The sequence below is a fragment of the Lynx canadensis genome, chromosome B3, assembly GCF_007474595.2.
Source record: "Lynx canadensis isolate LIC74 chromosome B3, mLynCan4.pri.v2, whole genome shotgun sequence".
Lineage (NCBI taxonomy): Eukaryota > Metazoa > Chordata > Mammalia > Carnivora > Felidae > Lynx > Lynx canadensis.
The window spans coordinates 55162291-55183207 of record NC_044308.2 but is presented as its reverse complement, the minus strand read 5'-3'; the positions used below and the strand labels follow the sequence as shown (position 1 = coordinate 55183207).

The window sequence follows — 20917 nt, the reverse complement described above, 5'->3', positions numbered from 1 at the left end:
ATCAACGATCACCCCACCCACAAGCCTGAAATCCATGTGGGCTTCTGACAGCCACCTATGAGATCAAATCAGAGAAGTCTCAATTCCCCCTTCACACTTCTAAATATTGGCTAACAAAAGGGCTAGTTGAAAGGTGAAAAGTTCATCAAGAGTCCATGAAAGACTCAGAAACTAACAAAACTTTGTTACGTATTTAGTACGATTGATTGGCCGGGTATTATTATGGTTGTTTAAAATGAGGAAATTGAGCGTCCCAAAGATCCAATGACTTGTTTAGGCTACAGAGGGCGAAGCTGAGACCAAAACCCAATTTTTGGAATCTGAAATGATATCCCTTACCTCTTGTTTAGTAATATGGAAGCAAAACATAAAAAATAACCAAGAAGAAAAACCTGAATAAAAGAACAAACAACAACAAAACTCTGAGGTGGAGGGGAGAAATAAGTGTGCATGGGGCTTTTTGTTCTAAATTCATTAAACTAGTATGTATAAATGGATAGACACACACCATTGCATTTTTTACTACGAGCTAAACAGTTTTCTGAGATATAATATAATATCCTGTGTTATGCTTAAGTTCAGGCTTCCTTTTTTTAAGTTCACAAATATTACTCCTGAAAACAGATGATGTCCCAGCAAGAATCCCGGTCAGTTCAAGTTTGTTTTCTTAGAAAACTTGTGATATGAGGGATGGGCACTATATCCTGAAAGCACGTGGACTAATCTGCATTTTTTGGACTGAAAGTTTAGAGTCTGGGCCACATTTATGCAAAGTCACCTCTTCTGAGGCAGAGACCATGTAGCTGAACTTCCCCCAGGCTTTGCAGTATTCAGTGGCTCATGGCTGATCCCCCACTGAGTGACCTATCAGCATCCGTGTTCTTAGAGGGAGAGACAGGTTCAAGTGCCAGGGCAGTTGTTGTACAAGCAACCATAACTTGATGGATGAGTTTTCAACTTTAAAAGTAAAAATGAACTTTCTGACATATGGTAATCATTAGACCTCTGAGTGAATGAAAGCTCTCCATCTTCTCTTTCACAAAGAATCAAAGCTTTGCCATGTTTAAGAAAGTGAAACCACAACAAATAAACACAGAGTAATGAAAGTCTAAAGCCTTCAAAGGCAGTTACCTTGGCACCTTCTTCCAGTGGAGGACAAGGAGAATCCATCTGGACACAGACATTTGAAGCTGCCTTCAGTGTTACTGCATGTGCCCAAGGCACAAATTTCTGGCTCTTCAACACACTCATCAATATCTAAAAGAATTAACATGTGTCAAAGCCAAAACACAATGGAGACATCATCAGATACCAAATGCAAAGTGTGGAAGTACAAAGTACAACTGTTCCAATAAGGATTTTTCCTGTATCATCATGCTGAGTGGACCTCTAGGCTGTGATATCTTTTTAAAAATTAATCTTGAAAGTTCTTATTGTAAAAATGGAATCTGCAAGTGCCTTCTAAGGGATACATTAAGAAATATTCCTTACCCAGACTGAGTTTCCTGGCCAATTAGAAAAGGTAATTTCCTACCACCCTAAGCTAGAAAAGAAGCAAGAAACTCCAGAGTCACCACAACACAATTTTAATTGTGTTGACAATGAGTCAGTGAGAGATCTAGACCTTTGAACTAAACACTTATTCCCTCCATCCATTCACAGTGCTTTTCCCAATACTCCAGGCTATTAGGAAAACTATGAATTTAACAAGAATACTAACACTCATGACAATAATTACGTAAAGTATAAACTAAAGATACCGCAGAAGATGAGGTCCCTTTCATTTGCAGATTAATTTTTCTCAAAACACAAATGTCTTTCTTGTATAGGCTATAGTTTTTCTTTTGTCATATAGATAACAGGAAGTTGATGCACTTGTAATTGTGACATACTTCCTTTAGCATATTAACATACCTTAGCACTAGGAAGGGTTGATTAAAGGTGGTCTACAGTGATGTTTGAATAGCTTGGGTAACTATATGCTCTGGTTTTCCTAGGAAAGGCCTAGTTATGCCTGTTGTCCTGGCCTTGTTATTAACAGACCCCTCCTTAAAACTGTCTTGGTTTGGTCAATGAATTACATGATCATCCCATGTTTGGGAAAAGTGTGGCCACTCTTTCCAACAGACTTACCCATCTTTTCCCCTGACTTTCAGCTGGAATTTGTAGTAAAATAGAGGTAAGTCTTGATTCTGAGCCATGCTATTTTTATTGATACTTTTTTTCCCAACAAAACATGTATCTTTTATATCATGGGGCTCTTTATTTTTGCATTTGTGCAAAGAGTTCTACACCTACATCAGAAAGTATTCCTATTATACAAGTTCCTTCCCATGAGGTCCCACTAAGGGGAAGTTGGGAAATTAATTCCATTATCTTGACTTAATATTGTAAATACCACACAATAGGTATTCTCAAAATGTGCAGCTCAAAGTCATGATCTTCCTGTTCAGTGAAAAACCAGTCTCTTCATCACTCTATGTTATTACGTTGCCTTTATAATTAATTACATCACATTGCTTGTGGTATATCAACGAATCTGAGCTGCTGCTGACTGAATGACTCCATTCCCATGTTCCCACTACTCTCACATCCAACCGTTTCTTAAAAGAAAAGCCAACTTCTGTAAAAATGCTCGAGTATTTCTTTTGGTTGTTGTTTTTGTCATTGCCAATAGGATTCTTTCTCTTATAGTAGAAATTAACCTGTAGGTGATGACTTCATAAGGATAGGGACAAAGATGGTAGAATGGGTACATTACTAAGTATTTGGGAAGTCATTTTTCTTTCTATACATTTCCATTCTGTTCATCTTAGGGGAGTTTTGCATTGATCATGGAGTAGTTGATCTTTATTTAGTGAAAGTAAAATAACACATAATAATTTGCATTTAGGCATAATTTGTTTCCATTTAGAATATTATCACTTGACTATGATGTAAACTGGGTATATGATAAAATTTCTCCATGATATTAAAAGTGGAGAAATGGAGAAAATTCTTACTCATTATGGATGAGATACAGACCTATTTAAACTTGGGAGCATGAACTAGGTGACTTCTTAAAAATCCTTTTAGCCCAGTTATTTATGAAGTTCTAGCAATTAATGCCCTTCATTTAATTCAATGACATATGAATTAAAGAATGCAGTACTATAAAATTTGCTGAGAATTTATTTGTAGTAACACATTTCCACTGCTGTATAGGTCAAACAACGTAGATAAATTATATAGCCATAATCATCCAACCTTGAATGTGGTCTCTTAAAGATTTTAGCTGAAATCATGAAGCTATTTTTAGTTGCAACCTACTGATACTTAAAAACATGAAAACCAGGGTGTTTTACAAGATGCCTAAAAGCACCCTGGAAAAGAGTCAGGGTCATATGAGCACTCATAGGCACAGAGCAAAACAGTGTCATCAGATATCAGCATGAGAATTAGATGTTCCTGCCTCATCAGCTGAGTGTGAGAACATAAGCCACACCCTTTGCTCTTGGATTTTTTTCTGATAAAGTGCAAAATGAAGACACCAGCACACCATCACAAAAATGGACTTTGAGAATGCCAGTGCAGTAACCAATACTGTTCACTTCCAAACATGGATAGCCCTCTCCCTCCTACCTTCACACTTGTCATTCTGTAGACTGTACCCAGGTGGACAAATGCACCTGTAGGACCCATCCAAGTTTTGACAGGTGCCTGGTGCACATTTTCCAGGTTCTAGAAGACATTCGTTGATATCTGCAAAGAAAAGGGAGAAAGAAAGAAGAGGTTCCCACTGGCATGATTTCCATCAAGCAATTAAAATTCCAAGAAACTGGAATCAAATCAAAGAAATACATAAAACTAATATGGAGAAAAATTAATGACTCAATAAAAAGAAGCTTTATCAGCTTTCAGAAGTGTGCAGAACAACTATATTTTATGTGACTTATCACAAATTAAATATTTCCAGAAAAATGTAGCTTGTGAAAAGTTAATGGGTATTGAGATTTTTGAGAGCACCCAAAAGATTATAGAAGAGATTTCTACAAAGCTGTTTTAAAGAAAATAAATATAAGAAAGCAAATGACAAGTGTTTATGGAACAATTTAGCTTTCTGTGAAATTTAACAATTTAACTATTTTCTGTAATTACAATAACTTAATTTTAAAACATAATAGGGAAGTGTGTTATAGATATCACACACACACACACACACACACACACACACACACAGAGTCAACAGGTAGGATTGGTGTAATTCCACTCTGATTTTTTTTTTTCTCTCCAGCCTTCTGAAGGAAGGATGTTGACAGAGACTGCAGGATTCTTTGGTCTCAGAGAACATACTTTGGAATCTCTTTCTGAAATTCTGAGGCAGCACTCACCCACACAGGTCCTTCCATCTGGAGCCACCTCATAGCCTTCATTGCACTGACACTGGAAGGACCCCACTGTATTGATGCACTGGCCATTTCTGCAAAGGTTCCCATTTCCAGTTGCACATTCATCAACATCTGCCAAAAAAATACCCTTTGATATATTCCAAAGAAAATGTCATAATTCCAGCAATGATCAAAACCTTTAAAGGGAAAAATACTTATTTGAAATTTCAGAGGCTTTTGCTGGCTCAGCCAAACATGAAAAATTCCAATAAATATCTAGTTTGTAACAATACACCTGGCTTTACTCACCTATTAAACCTAACAAGACTACGCTGTTCTATTAATTACAGATTGATAATTTATATTAGAACTTTATATGAGTTTCACCTTGATCTTCCTCTAGGTTTCATTTTTAAAAGCTAAAACTGAATTACTAACACACAATACAGCTGATGGTATTATTAATTTTTCTCATAATTAGAAGTATATAAAATTAGCCTCTAGCAACAATACAAAATTTGGATCATTATTCTCACTTATTAATAACATAGCATGTTTTATAAGGAGGATTTTATAGATTTAATAATTGACTTTTTAAAAGTTTTATTTATTTTTGTAATTTCTACATCCCACATGAGGCTGGAACTCACAACCCCACCATCAAGATTCCCAGGCTCTTCTGACTGAGCCAGCCAGGCATGCCCCCCCAATAACTGACTTATTTTAAGACAGTCTATAGCGCAACATTGAGACAAATGGGTCCACGTTATTCCTGAATTATGTAATTTCTATACAAAGTATCACTTTTATGTGTTTTAAGATGTAATCAATTCATTTAAAAATGTATTTAATTCACAGCACAGTGTATATAAAATTATAGCTGCTGATGAGCACTTAACATAAAAGTCATGGCAGTCATTACTCTAGTTGACATTTAATTAGCACCTTATTTTGACAAATCCTTTAACCAATTGTTGCTACATAAGAGGGCATATATTTCAGAAAACAAAATCGCTTCCTGGAGAAGCTGCTAATTACGAAGAGCATATATTAAACGCACTTCCTACGTGAGGCACTGATTTGCATACGCACCTATACAGTCGTTGTTGTGGGAGAGGATGAAACCATGGTTGCAGCGGCAGTTGAAGGAACCGATCGTGTTGCGGCAAGTTCCATTCCCACAGGCGTCTCGCTCACACTCATTTATGTCTAGTAGGAACAAAGGCCGTAGAGAAACGTGGTCGTTAACAGAAGAGGTGAGTGGTTGCCTGGGATTAAAGGGCATGGTGAGGTTCACAAAGCATCAGGTGTAGGCTAAGAACTTCTTGATGTTGGTATTGGTTCCAGCAGTGGCCGCTCCCCATGAGCAACCAGCAAGAGCCAAGGACCTAAACCTTGGGAATAAACCGTCTCCTGGGCTGGCATGTGAAAGGAGGCAAGCTAAGGACATGAGAACTGGACAAGAACTATTTTACTCTATTTACTTCTAGAATTCTCCACCCTTGCCACTTTTCTCAAATATTTTCACTTGGAAATGGAAAATTCTGAGCGCATCTGGGTCTTGATTTGCTGCCACCTTTGGCAAACTTCAGCCTTTAAGATTCTCACTCTAGTTTACCAAAAAGCAGTGAGTCACCTGACATTACCCTGAAATCAGCAACAAAATAAATGAGCTTTCTAACTCACCTGATATTTTAGACACCTTTTCCTTCTTCCCAGTCCACTCCTAAAGACCTATGATCACTCCCACTACTGGTGCCTAAACTCACTCTTCTAAAGTATCCCAATGTGATACCTCTTCTGATACATTCTTGTGTTATTATTTGTCTTTTTATTGGTCTGTGACTTTTCTCTTTGACTATTCTGTAAAGCTGTTTGGGCATCTTTTATGTCTGAGCATTGTGCCACAACAGCTAACGTCTTTCTTATAGAGCAGGTGTACATTATATTAAGGAGGAAATAAAGAATCAAAACAAAAGAGAGTTGATATTGCTGGTATTGCAGGAGTGAGGCAGAAGGAGGGGGGCGAGGGCAAAGGGGAGGAGGCTCTGGGACTGGAAGACAACACCTCAGGTTAGCCAAAGGCAGTGTTTAGAGTTACAATTTCCTTTCCTTTCAAATTTTGGACATGAAGATAAGTTATCAGTGATCCTAAACCAGAAAGCTATTGCTGACCCCAAAGTGATCCAATATGTGTGTGTCTGTGGTTGAAGGCTGCATCCACGTGAGTCACCCTGCCAGCAATCAAGGGCTGCTGCTTTGATTCATTTTTAGCCAAACTAGCGACATTTTTCTGTAGGGCAGGTTCTTCGGTAGAGGGTTCCAGATAAATCAGATGCAGGTGTCACTGCTATGCAGGGATTAGCTTTCCAGGGACGAGCAGGGCTGATTACACTCCTTTAATATAAAACTTGTCATCTGCTCTGAAGAAGACAAGACTTTGTAAGAATGTTCCCTAATGGATGAACCCAATTATAGTGAAAGGTAAGCTCTTTAAACATTACTCTATTGATTCTTCTTTTTTCAGTTGTGAAACTGATTCATGTTCATGAATCATCCTTAATGGATATTGCTTTAAAGTATAAAAAGGAAGGAAAAGAGAGAAAGTGATTGATTAATACTTGGAATTTATTCTAAATCAGCATCCTGACTCAGCACTGAAAGCAAGCGGGAAGAGATTTATTTAAAGTCTTGAGCTCTTTTCCCCTAGAAAAATGTGGGGTCTTTTTTTTGCCTTTATAGGATCTACAAATTTGCCTCTGAGGATACGGTACAAACCATGGACCCTTCTCAAAAAATGCTCATATTCAAACACTCAAAAGCTGCACTCTATTCCAATAAGGCAAACCCATAGACTTAATAAAATAATAGGCTATTAACATTAATAAAAAGTATTTTTTGTCTTAATATCTTTCTGTTTTTCCTTTAGTCAAAAGTTTTTCTGACCTGGCAGCCAAATGAATATCAAGGAAGAGGTTTACTGTGTTCAGATTGCCAAAGATTAAATACCAAAGGATGTTAATGCTACACACCTACTTGTGTTTTCATTTTATAAATGGCAAAATTAATACTGAAGGTTTAGTATCAATTTTTATATATATTCAGATGCAAATGAATTTTTTGATAGGATAGAAGTTAAAAATAAAATGATAATCACGTACTCACCCAAACACATGGTTTGATCAGCATTTGTTTTAAAACCGGTGTGGCAAAGGCAATAAAAACTTCCAACTGTGTCAATACACTGTCCATGGCTGCATATGTTGGGGATTTCTTGGCATTCATTGCGATCTGTAGATAAAAAGCATCGTAAGTATCTTAGGTAGAGTTAGGGGACAAAACTGCATTAAGTAACTTACTTCTAGATATCACGCTCAGGATTAATCCTAGCTCTAAACCAAGCCAGTAAAACAGATACTGGCATTATATATATATATATATATATATATATATATATATATATATATACATATACATATTTATATATATATATATATTTTTTTTTTACCTCAAAATCAGTTAAAACTAATGCTCTTTTACTGGGCACATTCAGAGTATGTTAACAATACATGAGGCGATGAAAAAAAATGTTCTGAAAGATGAGAAAAATTAGAAGTAGAATAGGGAAGAAGAAACCAAGCCGGGAGATAATCTGTTTGATAATTTGCCCACGCAGTATCACAGACCGTGGAATGAATTAAGTATTTTGTCTAGTCAAGATTTGGTGTCTCAAGTCATGGACCCTTCATAGCTTCCCTTGGAAATATATATCAAAGTCAAACAAATCCCATTGCTAAGATAGGTTTTCTTGATGGACAACCCACACTGTCCTTTGTTTAGGTTTCAGTTCATTGTTTTGTCTTACTCCTATAACTTTTTGTTCCATCTTAACCAAGTCTTCATGTCTACACATGGCTCCTTTTAGCACTTGACAATCTTAATGATGTTTCTTTTTATTCATATTCATTCAAGGGAATGCCCTGTCATCTTGCTTCTGCCAGTGTTTAAGCCCTGAATTATATTTCTCATCAACTGAATCTTTGTTGCCCTCCTGAAATCTGATGATCTGGGGCGGGGAGGGGGCGAAGGGGGCAGAATTTATTATATGAATCTACAAATGACGTGATTACATGCCTACTTAGGTCTCTAATTTTTAAAGCTCTCAAAATTCTATGTTTAGGGCACAGGTCATCTGAAGAGCCCTGTATCATCCTGGTTGTCCTACTGTCATAAAAGAGAGCAAACAGCCAGAATGCCAACTAGAGTATAGATTCTGTAGAGCACAGTGACACCCTGCTTCCAGTTAAATAATGCAAACTTGCTGTTGGCCTGTCTTGCCTACTGAGAAGACAGCAACCGGAAATGGACACTTTTTGCCACACAGAGCAGTTGTGCTCATACCAGAAGAGAAGATATCCCATCTATTTCCTGTGCTCAGGCTGCCATTGTTACGACTACCTCCTTCCAATTATAGAACATTACAGCTGATGAATCACCATACAATTTAAAAGTCTTAAGTGAGCTTGAATATATCATCTTAATGGAGAAACTGGGATACCCGTAGCTTAGGAACTATTGCTCGCCTACCTAGAAATGCTTGTTAACCTAGTAAGTTATGATTATTCCCATTGGAGAAAACAGACTTAAAAAGGAGCAAACTGTTAAAAGACATTTTAAAAGATTTTAAAAGATATAAATGAAGATGATTCCTGAGTGAAGTCTTCAACCCTAGAGGCTGAATAATTGCAAAACTCAAGTCGTTCCCTTCTGAGGATTCCAATGAGTGAGGAAAAGTGAGCTTGGCTACAAATGACACTCATTCATAGCACTTATCATTGGTTAGCGCTGGATGAGTTTTATTTGTGCTAATGTTCTACAAGAAAATATGGCAGGGCTTAAGCCCTAGCAGGCCATGGTTGGACGCCCTGTCTTGATGTATAAATAGCTTGTCCCACTTCTTGCCTGAGCGTGAAATGGTGTGAAACGACACGTTCTGTATTATCAGCAGTTCTTTATTTTGATTGGAATTATTTTGCCCAGTTTCAAAGACATATAAATTAAGAGCAAAATGCAGGGAAATGCTATAAATGCCAAGTTACACTAGGGTATTGTGACTCATATCAGAGACGTCCCATTTTTCCTGTCCTATTTTTTTAATACATGGGTAACAACCGCTTTGTTGACAAAATGCTAAACACTTGCACATGTTCCTTTAAACCCAACAAAACAAGCCTTGATTCTCAAAGTGAGTTTTTGTTCTGCTATTACACCCTCTTCCCACCAAGGTCTAATGAAACAATGCAAAATACCCTACAGAGAGCGGTGCACTTCCTACCACTTAATCGCTGGTAGGCAAGGAAATCCAAGGAAAATTTGACCATGTTCCCTTGTGTTGTTTCATTCACAAATGCATAAAATATCCAGGAAACTCCTTGGGAAATGAACCACAGCAAAACAACACATTCTTCCTGACCTCCATGCTAAATATACAATGATTTACAATTACTCAAAAACTCACATGAAAATGATTCTGAGGTATAATTTTGCTTCTGGGCTGGAACACTGGTGTTTTAATTTTGGTGCCACTGGCTAGAAGACGCCGTCAGATACTTAAAACTTGACCATCCATATGTGCTAACATGCTCATCCTTCTTACTTTTACCACATCCTTGACAAAAGTAAGCCATGAAATAACCTAACCTCTAGGGGACAGTTTCTCATTTTACTGTAGGTGACCTATGGCTAATAAAAGGCTGTTAATGTTTGCTGCCCTCAGTTCTGTAAGATGTTTAGGAGGATAAGTGGTGCTGTTGGTTCTTTTTGTTCATGCAGGTTAATCTAACTCAGCTCAGGAGAGGTTTGCTATAGAATTGGGGTGTGTGGCTAGAATGGTGGCAACCTCCCACCCTAAGGGGGATCATGTGAAAGGAAAAAAACAAATATCTGTCTCTGAGTACTGGTTAGGGGACTGTGTGCATGTGTGTGTGTGTGTGTATTTGAGGGAGGGGGTGTTTGGAGCAGGGCAGCAGATGAGCCAATCTGAAATCTATGTATGCACATGATATATGTCTCATTTTGGAAACATCACATCTCTAAGGGTTTAGAAATTTCAACAGTTTTCCTTTTTTGCTGGCCTCGTGACTAAAACTCAGCAGTGTAAACCATAACTCAGGTGTTCTTCAAGTTAACCTTCTCAAAAAAATCCAGATGTCTGAAGCTTGCTGGAGATGGCGTGCTGGCGGGCCCACCCAGCCAGTGGAGAGCCACTTACCGTTGCACTGCCCTGTGGAGGTGAAGCGGTAGCCTGGCTTGCAGTCACAGCGGTAGCTGCCCGCGGTGTTGATGCACTCGGCATTGCGCTGGCACACAGGGCCGTTCTGACACTCGTCAATATCTCCAAGCAGAAGAGAATTTAATTAGAAGGAGGACAGAATGTGGGGCAAGTCAACAAAGGCTCTCACTTAAAATAGATTTCTATTTTCTTATTTTGATCAGTTCCATGGAACAGATAGTGGAAGACTTTTAAGACTTCTTTTCTAATTTTTCCACGTTTTTGATATTTTTTGTAAATGCAAGTATTTGGTTTATGACCACATGTGGATTCTAATGATGCTTGTGTATAAAAGAAAAGTCATACACTCAGCTGCTAGGACCAGCGCTTGGCAGAGTATAAACTGAATATCCTAGAAAATGTTGCATTTGCTCAAAGCCCCAGGGTTTTACGATTCATCGGGTTGCTTCGCCTTCGTATACATAGGGATCACTTGGGATCTTGTTGAAAAGCAGATTCTGATTCAGCATGTCTGGAGAATGGCTGGAGATTCTGCATTTCCAATAAGCCCGCAAGTGATACTGGTGCTCCTGATTCACAGGCAGTGCCTTGCACTTCAGGGCTGTAGGGGCTCCGGCTTAAATTACTGCCACATGGCAGTCAAATCAAGGAAACTTAATATGAGAGGCTGCACATAAAACTACTGACAACAACCCAACTCTCACTATCAAAGAAAAGAATAAATGGATACTCTGTGCTTCAGAGCTTTGACTATACTCAGGGGGGTTGTTTGCCTTTTTTTTTTTTTTTTTAATCAGGTAGCTAATATAGTTCAAATTCATGACATTATGAAAGTTCTCCATAGTCCAGGATATGCCTTGGGGCAAAATACATGTTCCCTGCCCCTGCTCCTATGAAACAATCTAACTCAGGTTAAGTCCAATAAAGGGAATAGCCTGGAACACAGATGGGAGCTGGCTCTTAGCACCAGTATTAGGGTTTTACAAAAAAGTGGACTCAGCCCAAGAAGTCCTTGGTGTATGCCTGTGTGGCGGGAAAACCTCAGCACTTACTGTCAGTCAGTGGGAGTTTCTGCCTAATGTGGGGTGGGGTGGCGTGTGCCTCTCTGGGTAACAGATACAGGGCAGAAGTATGCCTGCCTTGGGTTCCAATGGAACCAAGACCAGCACCACTCTCCCAGCAGGTCTGCCCTGGTCCTTAAGAGGGTACAGAAAGCTAGAAGGTAGCCAATCATTGGAAAAGCCAAATGGCATCACAGACAGGCATTTCTGTGAGGCATCAGATGCCGAGCATCGGATTATATGCATATTTGGGGAGAACAGATGCATGAGTATTCCCTAAATACTTCTGGAATCCATTCCAATTTCAGGGTTATGGAGGCATGTATTAAATCAACCTTCATTTTCTGATTCTGAGAGCTAAGAGTGTGCTGGGAAGCAGCTGACCCCAGAATAAACATTCACCCTGAGAATGGATATTCTGTGAGATGGACACCAAAAGTTGGAGTGCTTTGTAATCTCAATATCCACTGAGTACTACCCTGACAGCAAAGTGTTTTTACATTGGTACAGCTGTAGACTTTCAATCTCATATGGACAGTAAGGTCTGGGTTAACTTGGCCATCATGGGTGACCATGCCTAAGGGTTTGGGATCTCTGAATAGAAGAGAACAAGAGAGGCCCCAAGAAGGTGGCAGGCATCCTAGCCATTTATGAAAGGGGGAAGACTGGCTATGAGGAAGCAGGCTACTTTACCATCATCAGCTCCTCTGCTGTGGGCTCCTTTCTTTTCTCCTGCATCATGCTTCCTCTCCGGAACACCTTATCCTTGATGGCCTTCCAAAGCACAGGGGCTAGTGCCAAGGTCTGAGATGACTATTTCCTAAGGAAGGTTCTGAACGGCTATCACCCCATTTACCCCTCTCCGGGAGGCAGTAACATGTGCCCACCTGGCCATAGTAGCTAAAAGCCTGGTGAAGAGAATTTAACAAGCATGTGCTTAGGGCCATAACTTTACTCATGGTCTGTAAGTTGTCCCTAGTCTATGGGAAAAAAAGGTTTTTTAACATTAAAATATTGACATATGTGCTCTCATACATGCTCTAAGGGGTAATAATCCTTTCTGACAAGAACAAAAATTCTGCAAGAGGCCCCAAGGTTAAGTATTAAATAGACAATTATTCCAGCTACCCTAGGGCACATGGTATATTTAATAACCAGAAATGTCCCTTTTACTAAAATGTGAAAGTACACTATCTTCCCCAGATGTAGGGGAATATGAAGTGTTGTGAGGAATGCACGGCATCACAGTACATGCACATGGCAAGGGGAGGTAATGTGAAAATGAAAAAAGTACCACTTGCACACATGCCAACATTCTTCATATAAAATCAAATTTGCTGTTCTTGCCATTTGGAATTCTCTCATGCATTTGGAATATTTGCATTAACCTTGTTTTCACTTGGGAGTAGCACAGGCTCCGTTTGGAAGGGAACACTAATTTTGAGATTCAAGTAAAGATGACCGCCCACCACTCCTGCTCACTTTTAAGCAATGAGAAACAAAAGCAATCTATGCGACACACCCAGGAACTCAAGGGTTCTTATATCAGCTGGGAAATCTAATATATTGTGTATAGGATGGGGCTGGGGAGTGCACGTCCTGCTTTTTCCACGGGGACTTAGGGAAGTTTTTCCATGAAAAAATGATGTTCCACATGGTGCCCTACACTATTGCTAGAGCTTGATGGATTGCTGAAATTCCAATGTTGTGAAATTGGCCAAGTGTGTGTGCGTAAGTAGCTTGTCAGTTGGCTCATTCCTGGACATGATATAGTGACATCACTTACCTTCACAAACCAACAACTTGTCATTATAGAAAAAGCCCACTGGACATTCACATCTGAAGCTGCCAACCATGTTGATACACACTCCGTTTTCACAGACCCCTGGGATCTCCCGGCATTCATCAATATCTGAAAACAGAGCAGCCACACATGAGTGACAGCACGGCACTGAGAGTCGGCAGCTTCTAACTCCATGTTCTACATAAGGTCCACAATGAAAAAAGAGAAAGCGCATGGGTGTGTGGGTGTGTTGGTGGGTATGTGTGTGTTGGGGTGGTGACAGTGGAAAGGGGGGACATCAGTTGATATCAAATTGAAATAACTAAACTGCTTTCAGACACTCATGTATCTATCTGGATTTAGTATCTTTTTGGTTTTGTTCTGAAACAAACCAGGTAGGCGCCATCTTGGTATCCGCTGGGCACTATGCACTGGGTGAACAGAATAAAGTGACAGCTGAGAATAAACGGCCACTCTACCCAAAGTGTGTGGTGGTGTTTGGCCAGAATGGGAAAGGAGAGCTGGTGAAGAACAGAGGAGCTTATGGTCACAGCCAGCTCTGATCTTTCAGATTCCCCTTCAACATCCCCTTCCTCTTTCACATGGTTTTGAAAAGGAGGTACGTTAGGTCTGGGGCTGTGAGCCAGGCCCATGCTGACTGTGGGGGCCAGCACCGAGAAGGGCTATAGCCACAGACTGTGGTTTCCTAAGGCCAGGGGCTGGGGCTGGCTATAACTCCACTGTGTTACCAGCCCCTACCATGCCGTCTGATCAATGTTAAGCACCAATTAAAATTTGGTAAATTAAGAACCAGTATCTGGAAGTTGGGACCGGTGAGCATTAAAACAGGATCCAAGCAGGAGTGACAGCAGAGCCACAACGCAGGCTGTGAGAGCAGGGCTGGCCAGCTGGTGAGGTGGCCTTGTGGGCAGGTCTCACCTCCTCACCAGCCTGGTGGTCCAATCTCTTTCTGACCTGCTCTCAACTCCCAACCATTCAGTGTCTTCTAGGATAATAACAGTAAGAGTGTTAGTAGTGTCTCACTTGCTATGTACCTGGCATATTTCTCAACATTCAACCTGGATTTACTCACTGAATCATTACAGCCACTCTATGAGATGGTCTCCAGGTACTGTGACAACTGTCACTATGCAGATGATGGAACTGAGGCCAAACCAGCAGAAGGAACTTGCCAAAGACCACAAAGCTAATAAGAGGCAGAGTCAGGATTTGACACGAGGAATCCGCTAACAGGCTATCCTACCTCCCTTGGGCTTTTGCACGTCACAGTCAACAATCTTCACAAAACCACAATCAAATTACTTGTTATCCTGGAGGGCCCTTCCGCCACTGCTTGGTGGAATTTCACAAAGTGCTTCAGAAGCTGGGAAGGGATGTAAAGCTTTGGTCTTTCCAACCCACTAGGTTTGTGTTACCTCGCCGTTGAGACACTTCCGTTTACATACGATAGTCAGGAGCCTCTGCAAGGACTCTGTTTGCCTAAGTCGTAAGAAGGGCCACAGTTGTGGAGCTTACAAGAGACACCGCGATTTTAGAATAATCATACTCTAAAGCCAACCTGCTTTGAAGAAGTTTGACAGACCACAGGTTTATTTTAGATCCTTTTCTAAAGGGTTTGATTTTGTTCAAAGGAAAAATAATCTCTTTAATGGAAAAAAACAACTTAGAGTATATTGCTATTTTGAATGCAGGTGATTATGTTTTTGGATTTTTCACATATTTGCCATTCACGTTCTTAAAAGGCTATGCAAAGTAACATCACAACTGTGAATGATCAGCAAACAAAAAGATAATTCAGACGACATTCTTTTATTATTTAAAATTTGAGACATTATGTTCACGTTCATTTATTTTAAATATAAGTGATGTATTATCAAGTTTAACAATAATAGACTGGGTCAAATTTCTAGCCATTGTTAGGCATAAAATAGCAAAAGGATATATTAAAAATTGTATTTTCTTTTCCTGTCTGGATTTCATTTGAACTTCAACTTGGAGAAGTTTATATTTTAAGACAAGATTAATAAACTTGCTATAGTTTTAACCCCATACGAATGGGTTCTATATGCCAACAATCTTAAGACCTTTCAGAAGGAGAGTATAAAGCTCAAATAAAACAAAGTTTCTCAGTCATCTAAATATTTTGTCATGGTGGAATTTGGTAACATTAAGTATATTGCTAACTATCACATTTCCAGCTTTCAAGAGCTCGAGGCAAAGCAAGCTGTGAGTCAGGACTGGATTTGGGTCCCAGCTCTGTTATTAATTAGCTAGGTGACCTCGGCCGAGTCCCTTCCCCTCTCTGGGCCCCTGTCCCCTCAACTGTAAAGCAGTGTGTTTGAACTGGATGATGTCTGAGATGTCTCCAGCTCAACTAGTAGACGACGTTGGTGCTGTTTCCAGTCTTTTGCCTGCTGCCAACCTCGGAGGGCAGGCCTTGCTGGGGGACATGCCTGGTCTGTCCGTGGAGAGTCATTATTATTAAAGACCACTTATCTTTGGATCGGAGATTCTAGGGAGATGAAAAGATCTGTTTTGGGAAGGGGAAAAACAAAGCAGCGAGGGCCAGGTGTTTCATGCCAATGTCATTTAGCAGTTTTTCTTTCCAAACCATGAAGTTTCTTTGGACGTTGACTAGACTGTTGAGCCATATGGATTTGGCACTAAGAGAACCAGGCTGATTGCTGGACCAGACCCTTGTTTTCTTAAACAAGGTCATTGGAAAGGCTGATGTGGATTTCAGTTTACTTATGAGGAAGAAGGTGGAACAAAGCGAGTGGTGATGTTTGCTACTAGACACAACTGCTCGGACTTAAGACGGGCATCTGAGGATGCATATAAATCACACTGGGGAAAAACTCTGAGAATGCAATAGCTTTCCATCTATTTTTATGTTATTTTCTTTTAAACCACAAAGGCATTGCCTCCATTGGCCGAATGCTGTGCAAGACTTCGGAATCTTGCACAAGCATCTCGAGCACTGCAGTGGTCTCTGCTCCAGTTACCAGATGGGGCCTCCGAGAGGAGTGGCCTCTTTTTTTTTTTTTTTTATTTTATTGCACATCTGAAATTCCCAAAGCAGATAACCTGAGGAGAATCCATGTGAGATAAAACGGATCCCCTAAAGTGCTTTATGTGTACAACCCACACATAAAGATTGGTATGAAAAGTCATATTAAACTCATGTCATAGTCAGAAGGAAAAAGATTGGGAATTATAGTCAAAGCAAACGTCAACTGGCCCTATTCCCAGAATCTCTCCCTTTGTTGATGCCTAGGGTTGGTTTAACTAAGCTTGATTGTAATTTTGTGAAAAGCTTTCCAGTCCCCTTAATCATGAGCAACGAATGCTGCCGCCAATTAGGTGGAGCGACACGGGGTGTTTGCGGTTTGTTTCAAAGTAAGAATCAGTGTTTCAATAAAACTAAATGGCATTGTTTCACTAGTTTTTCCTTCTAAGAAAAAAAAAAAAACCTGAGAAAAATAAGGGTGTGTATTCCTGTTTTCAAACACAAAGGCAAACACAGAAAATTCCAACAATGGCATCATAACTCACCAACAGGTAAGCCGGTGTAAATGTCAATGACGAAGCCTGGCCTTTGACTTCCACAGAGTGTAGCAAATTCATCTGCAGTAATTCATTAAACAAAGATGGGGTGAGAGGAGTAAGAATAGGGGTCAGCAAAGAGCAATGACTGGGCCGAAAGAAATTACTTTGGAAACATCTTGCAAAATATTTATCTGTATTTTGAGGAATTTAAAATAAAAAATAAAACTGAGAATCCCCACAGATGTTGTAACCTTGTCCTTAAGGCAAATGCTGAATGAAAAGCGACCTCATGTTGACGTAATACTGAGGAAGAACCAGAGGTCTCCACATCACAGCCCACGCATTTGTATGAGCTTGCCTGTAGGAATTTGGGTTTCTAGAAGGATGTTGTTCAGCTCTGAACCCAGGGACTGGCAAGAGGGCCTCTTTCCACTCACATGAAGGGATCTGGGATTTTAGGAATGCTTACAAAAATCATTTCCTCAGTAGATTGGGGGGAGACTGTAGCAAATCTAGCCAAGTTCTTGACATCAGGTCTATTAATGACTAATTCAGTTCAAACAACCAACTTATGTCATTACTTCAGTTTTTGGAGCTGGATTTCGTTTGGTGCAGCTCTTTCCTTCTTTCTCTCTCCCTCCTCCGACCTTCTATCTTTCTCTTGCTCGTCTGAATTCATCAAAGTTGATAACAGAGGATGAACTAAATGTCATCTGCAGTCCTTCTAACTCAGAGGTTCTGTAATTCCAGATCATGACTGTAACTGATATAGCATGGTATCAATTTAAGCTCAAGGTGGTCATTGCCTTATTGGTCAAACCCACTAAAAAGTATAAAACGTCTCTGAAAGTAGTTTGGTCAAAATGTAGCATGTTCTTCTTCTACTGCTTTATTTCCTTCATATCTGACTGTCTACTTTTAACAAATATAATGCCAGCTGACACTGGTCATCCAGACATATTTCAGGAACTTCTAAAATGTGTGCAGATTACATACCTAAATGAAAAGCCATGACTAGATTTGGCCAAGATTCAACATGAATAAGAAATCTTGCTTTTTAGATAAAAAATATGCACGTTCTTAACTCAGATACTTTTGAAAGTAATGAAAGTCTTTAGTAAGGGTTTCCAAAACAGTCTCTAGGGGAACACACAATGATCCATCAAGATAAAAAAGAAACTACTAAGATTTTCATTTCTCTTCACAAAATATAATTAAAAAAATTAATTTTGTATATATTTCCTAATAGAACAGTTCATGAAAATAACAAATGCAATAATAAATGCATTTTTCAATCTAGTTGAAAAATATATGTAGAGATATATACACATATACTTTTACATGGAAACGCACACATCAAATAGGTGTAACCCCCCTACTTTTTAACTGATAGGTATGTATGATCAAAAGATTTGAAGACCATTGGTGAAGATCAGGGGTTAGCAATTTCTTTCTTAACGGACTAAAGAGTAAATATTTTAGGTTTTGTAGGCTGTGCAGTCTCTATTAAAACTACTCAACTATCCTATGAAAGCAGCCACAGGAAATATGTAATCAAATTTGTGTGGCTGTGGGGGCGCCTGGGTGGCTCAGTCGGTTTAGCGGCCGACTTCAGCTCAGGTCACGATCTCGCGGTCCGTGAGTTTGAGCCCCACATCAGGCTCTGTGCTGACAGCTTGGAGCCTGGAACCTGTTTCGGATTCTGTGTCTCCCTCTCTCTGACCCTCCCTTGTTCATGCTCTGTCTCTCTCTGTCTCAAAAATAAATAAACGTTAAAAAAAATAAAAAAAAATTTGTGTGGCTGTGTTCTAATATGATTTTATTTATAGACACGAAAATTTGAAGTTCATATACTTTTCGGGACATAACATATTATTCTTTTGATATTCCCCAACCTTTTAAAATATGTAAAAACCATTCTCAGCTTTGGGCCACACAAAAATTAGCGTGGGCTAGATTTGGCCCAGGGGCTGTACCTGGCCAACCCCTGGTCGAGAGACGTCTTGCAGACTGCGGATAACTCATAGGTAATTCTAAGTGATGATTAATACATTATTTCTAGAGTAAACAATGGAGGAACTGGTATATTTTACTAAAAAAAAGAATATTCTGTTTCACATGTAATCAGATAGAACCAGACAAGAGATTTAGTATCTTACAGATCACTGTGGGGAACAGAGTAGATACCACAGAATACTATCAATAACTGCATCACAGTTTATTTAACCCTAAATAAGAACATTAGTAAATGATGTCATCATTTACCGTATAAGAACCACGCACCATTTCACTTCATTTACTCCAAGGACATGGGTTAGACTTTTTTGTTTTTAAACAAATAACATTACATAGATTTTTCTCTAGGAGGATATAAGAAAAAATTTCTCTCCAATCTCAGTACCATGAAGAGTTGCACTTTCCTTTAGTGTTTAGTTTGCTTTATAGTCATTGAGACTCTTAGACTTGATTATCTCCCCCTTTTTATATGAGCTGCTAGAAAGTTTGGAGCCAAACTTATTGCTCATCTTTGGCAAGTGTGTAGAAATTCCCAGCTTGGATTTTTGCGTATTAGCCTCGCTCCTTGCTCCAAGTTTCTTACCCTTGTTTGCCATTTGCCTTAGGCCTTCTTATTTTACATTCAAATCTTTGTGGGCTGCCTTAAATTCTTTTTGGAACAAGACCAGTTATAAATAAGTAAGAATAATAGGAATATGGTTCACCTATTTGTCATATCGCTTCGCCTAACGTTTCTAGTCTTTCAGTTACGTGGTGAACTCCATGACGATAACAGTGTTTCTGTTTCTCCCCTCTATGCTGAGTCTGTAAGTCTGGCGAGTGAACTAGTGTACAAATTAGACAGTGTGTTCTGTGACTCAATTTTCAGCTGGAAGGACCAGAATCAACTGTGAACTTACACAGTTGCCTCTGTGAGCTAATTTTTTGCTTAGGAAGATAAACGACGGACTTTTTTCTTACCTGGCTGAGACTCATTTCTCTCAACAATCCATGGGTAACTTATCAACCTATGTTTTTGGTAATGGTGCAACTCACCTGTGCTCGGGATGGGACACTGTTCACAGGGCTTATTCCAGGCCCGGCCAATGTTGTAGGAACAACAGCACATCTTCTTGGTCATATTGAACAAAAGTTCTCCGTCGCAGGTCTGGTTGTCAGCGTAATAGTTTCTGTAGCACAAACTTCTTCTCATATCTAGAGGGAAGGGGATGGTGATACCATGGGGAAAGCACACCGGATGTCTAAGGGGATACTCAAGGAGTATCTTTTGGATTTTATTGTAACTTGACTTGGATGAGAGCAGGAACAGCCTGCTCTTACCCAATTTTCTATCCACATCTGCCGCTATAAGAAAGGGGACTTTGAGAAATGTATTCCCTGGGATTTGGGGCCACAGAACTAAGTCATTATGGAGCCGCAGCATTAATAAACTTTACACGACTCTCCACCCAGACTCTTAGTAACAATTCTCCACTGCTATTTGGCAGTAATTTTCTCATTTCCGACTCATGATGTTTTAATACTGTAAGTCAGTGCTGTAAATATAATTGTATAAAGATACACCCAAAGTCAAACAAAAGAAGTACTATTAAACCGTTGTTTGGGATTTTCCAACATTACATTTTAAAGAAAACTCCCAACCACCCACACAAGGTGGGGAAAAAAGGCCAAGCTTATGGTTTACAAGGGAGGAGGCTCTCACAAAGACAGTGGAAGGGTGGCAGGCAGCACTCGGTCTGATGAGTAACATAACACTAAGGACCAAGTGCTGGGCTTACAAGCTCTTTTTCTCTTCACAGATGAAGATCGGACATGCAAGATTAAGAAA

General features: G+C 39.6%; 1 protein-coding gene across 1 annotated transcript in view; it reads right to left on the bottom strand.

Annotated features, from left to right (window-relative positions):
* Window positions 1–20917, bottom strand: part of FBN1 (fibrillin 1) — a 232954-nt gene that overhangs the window by 28719 nt on the left and 183318 nt on the right. The window contains exons 41-49 of the mRNA XM_030318235.1: window positions 20125–20283; window positions 17080–17151; window positions 13507–13632; window positions 10639–10761; window positions 7533–7658; window positions 5460–5576; window positions 4371–4499; window positions 3622–3741; window positions 1132–1257 (exon numbers count right to left, since the gene is read on the bottom strand). Of these exons, the coding sequence (XP_030174095.1) occupies window positions 1132–1257; window positions 3622–3741; window positions 4371–4499; window positions 5460–5576; window positions 7533–7658; window positions 10639–10761; window positions 13507–13632; window positions 17080–17151; window positions 20125–20283 (1098 nt within the window). The remainder of the gene's footprint in view (window positions 1–1131; window positions 1258–3621; window positions 3742–4370; window positions 4500–5459; window positions 5577–7532; window positions 7659–10638; window positions 10762–13506; window positions 13633–17079; window positions 17152–20124; window positions 20284–20917) is intronic.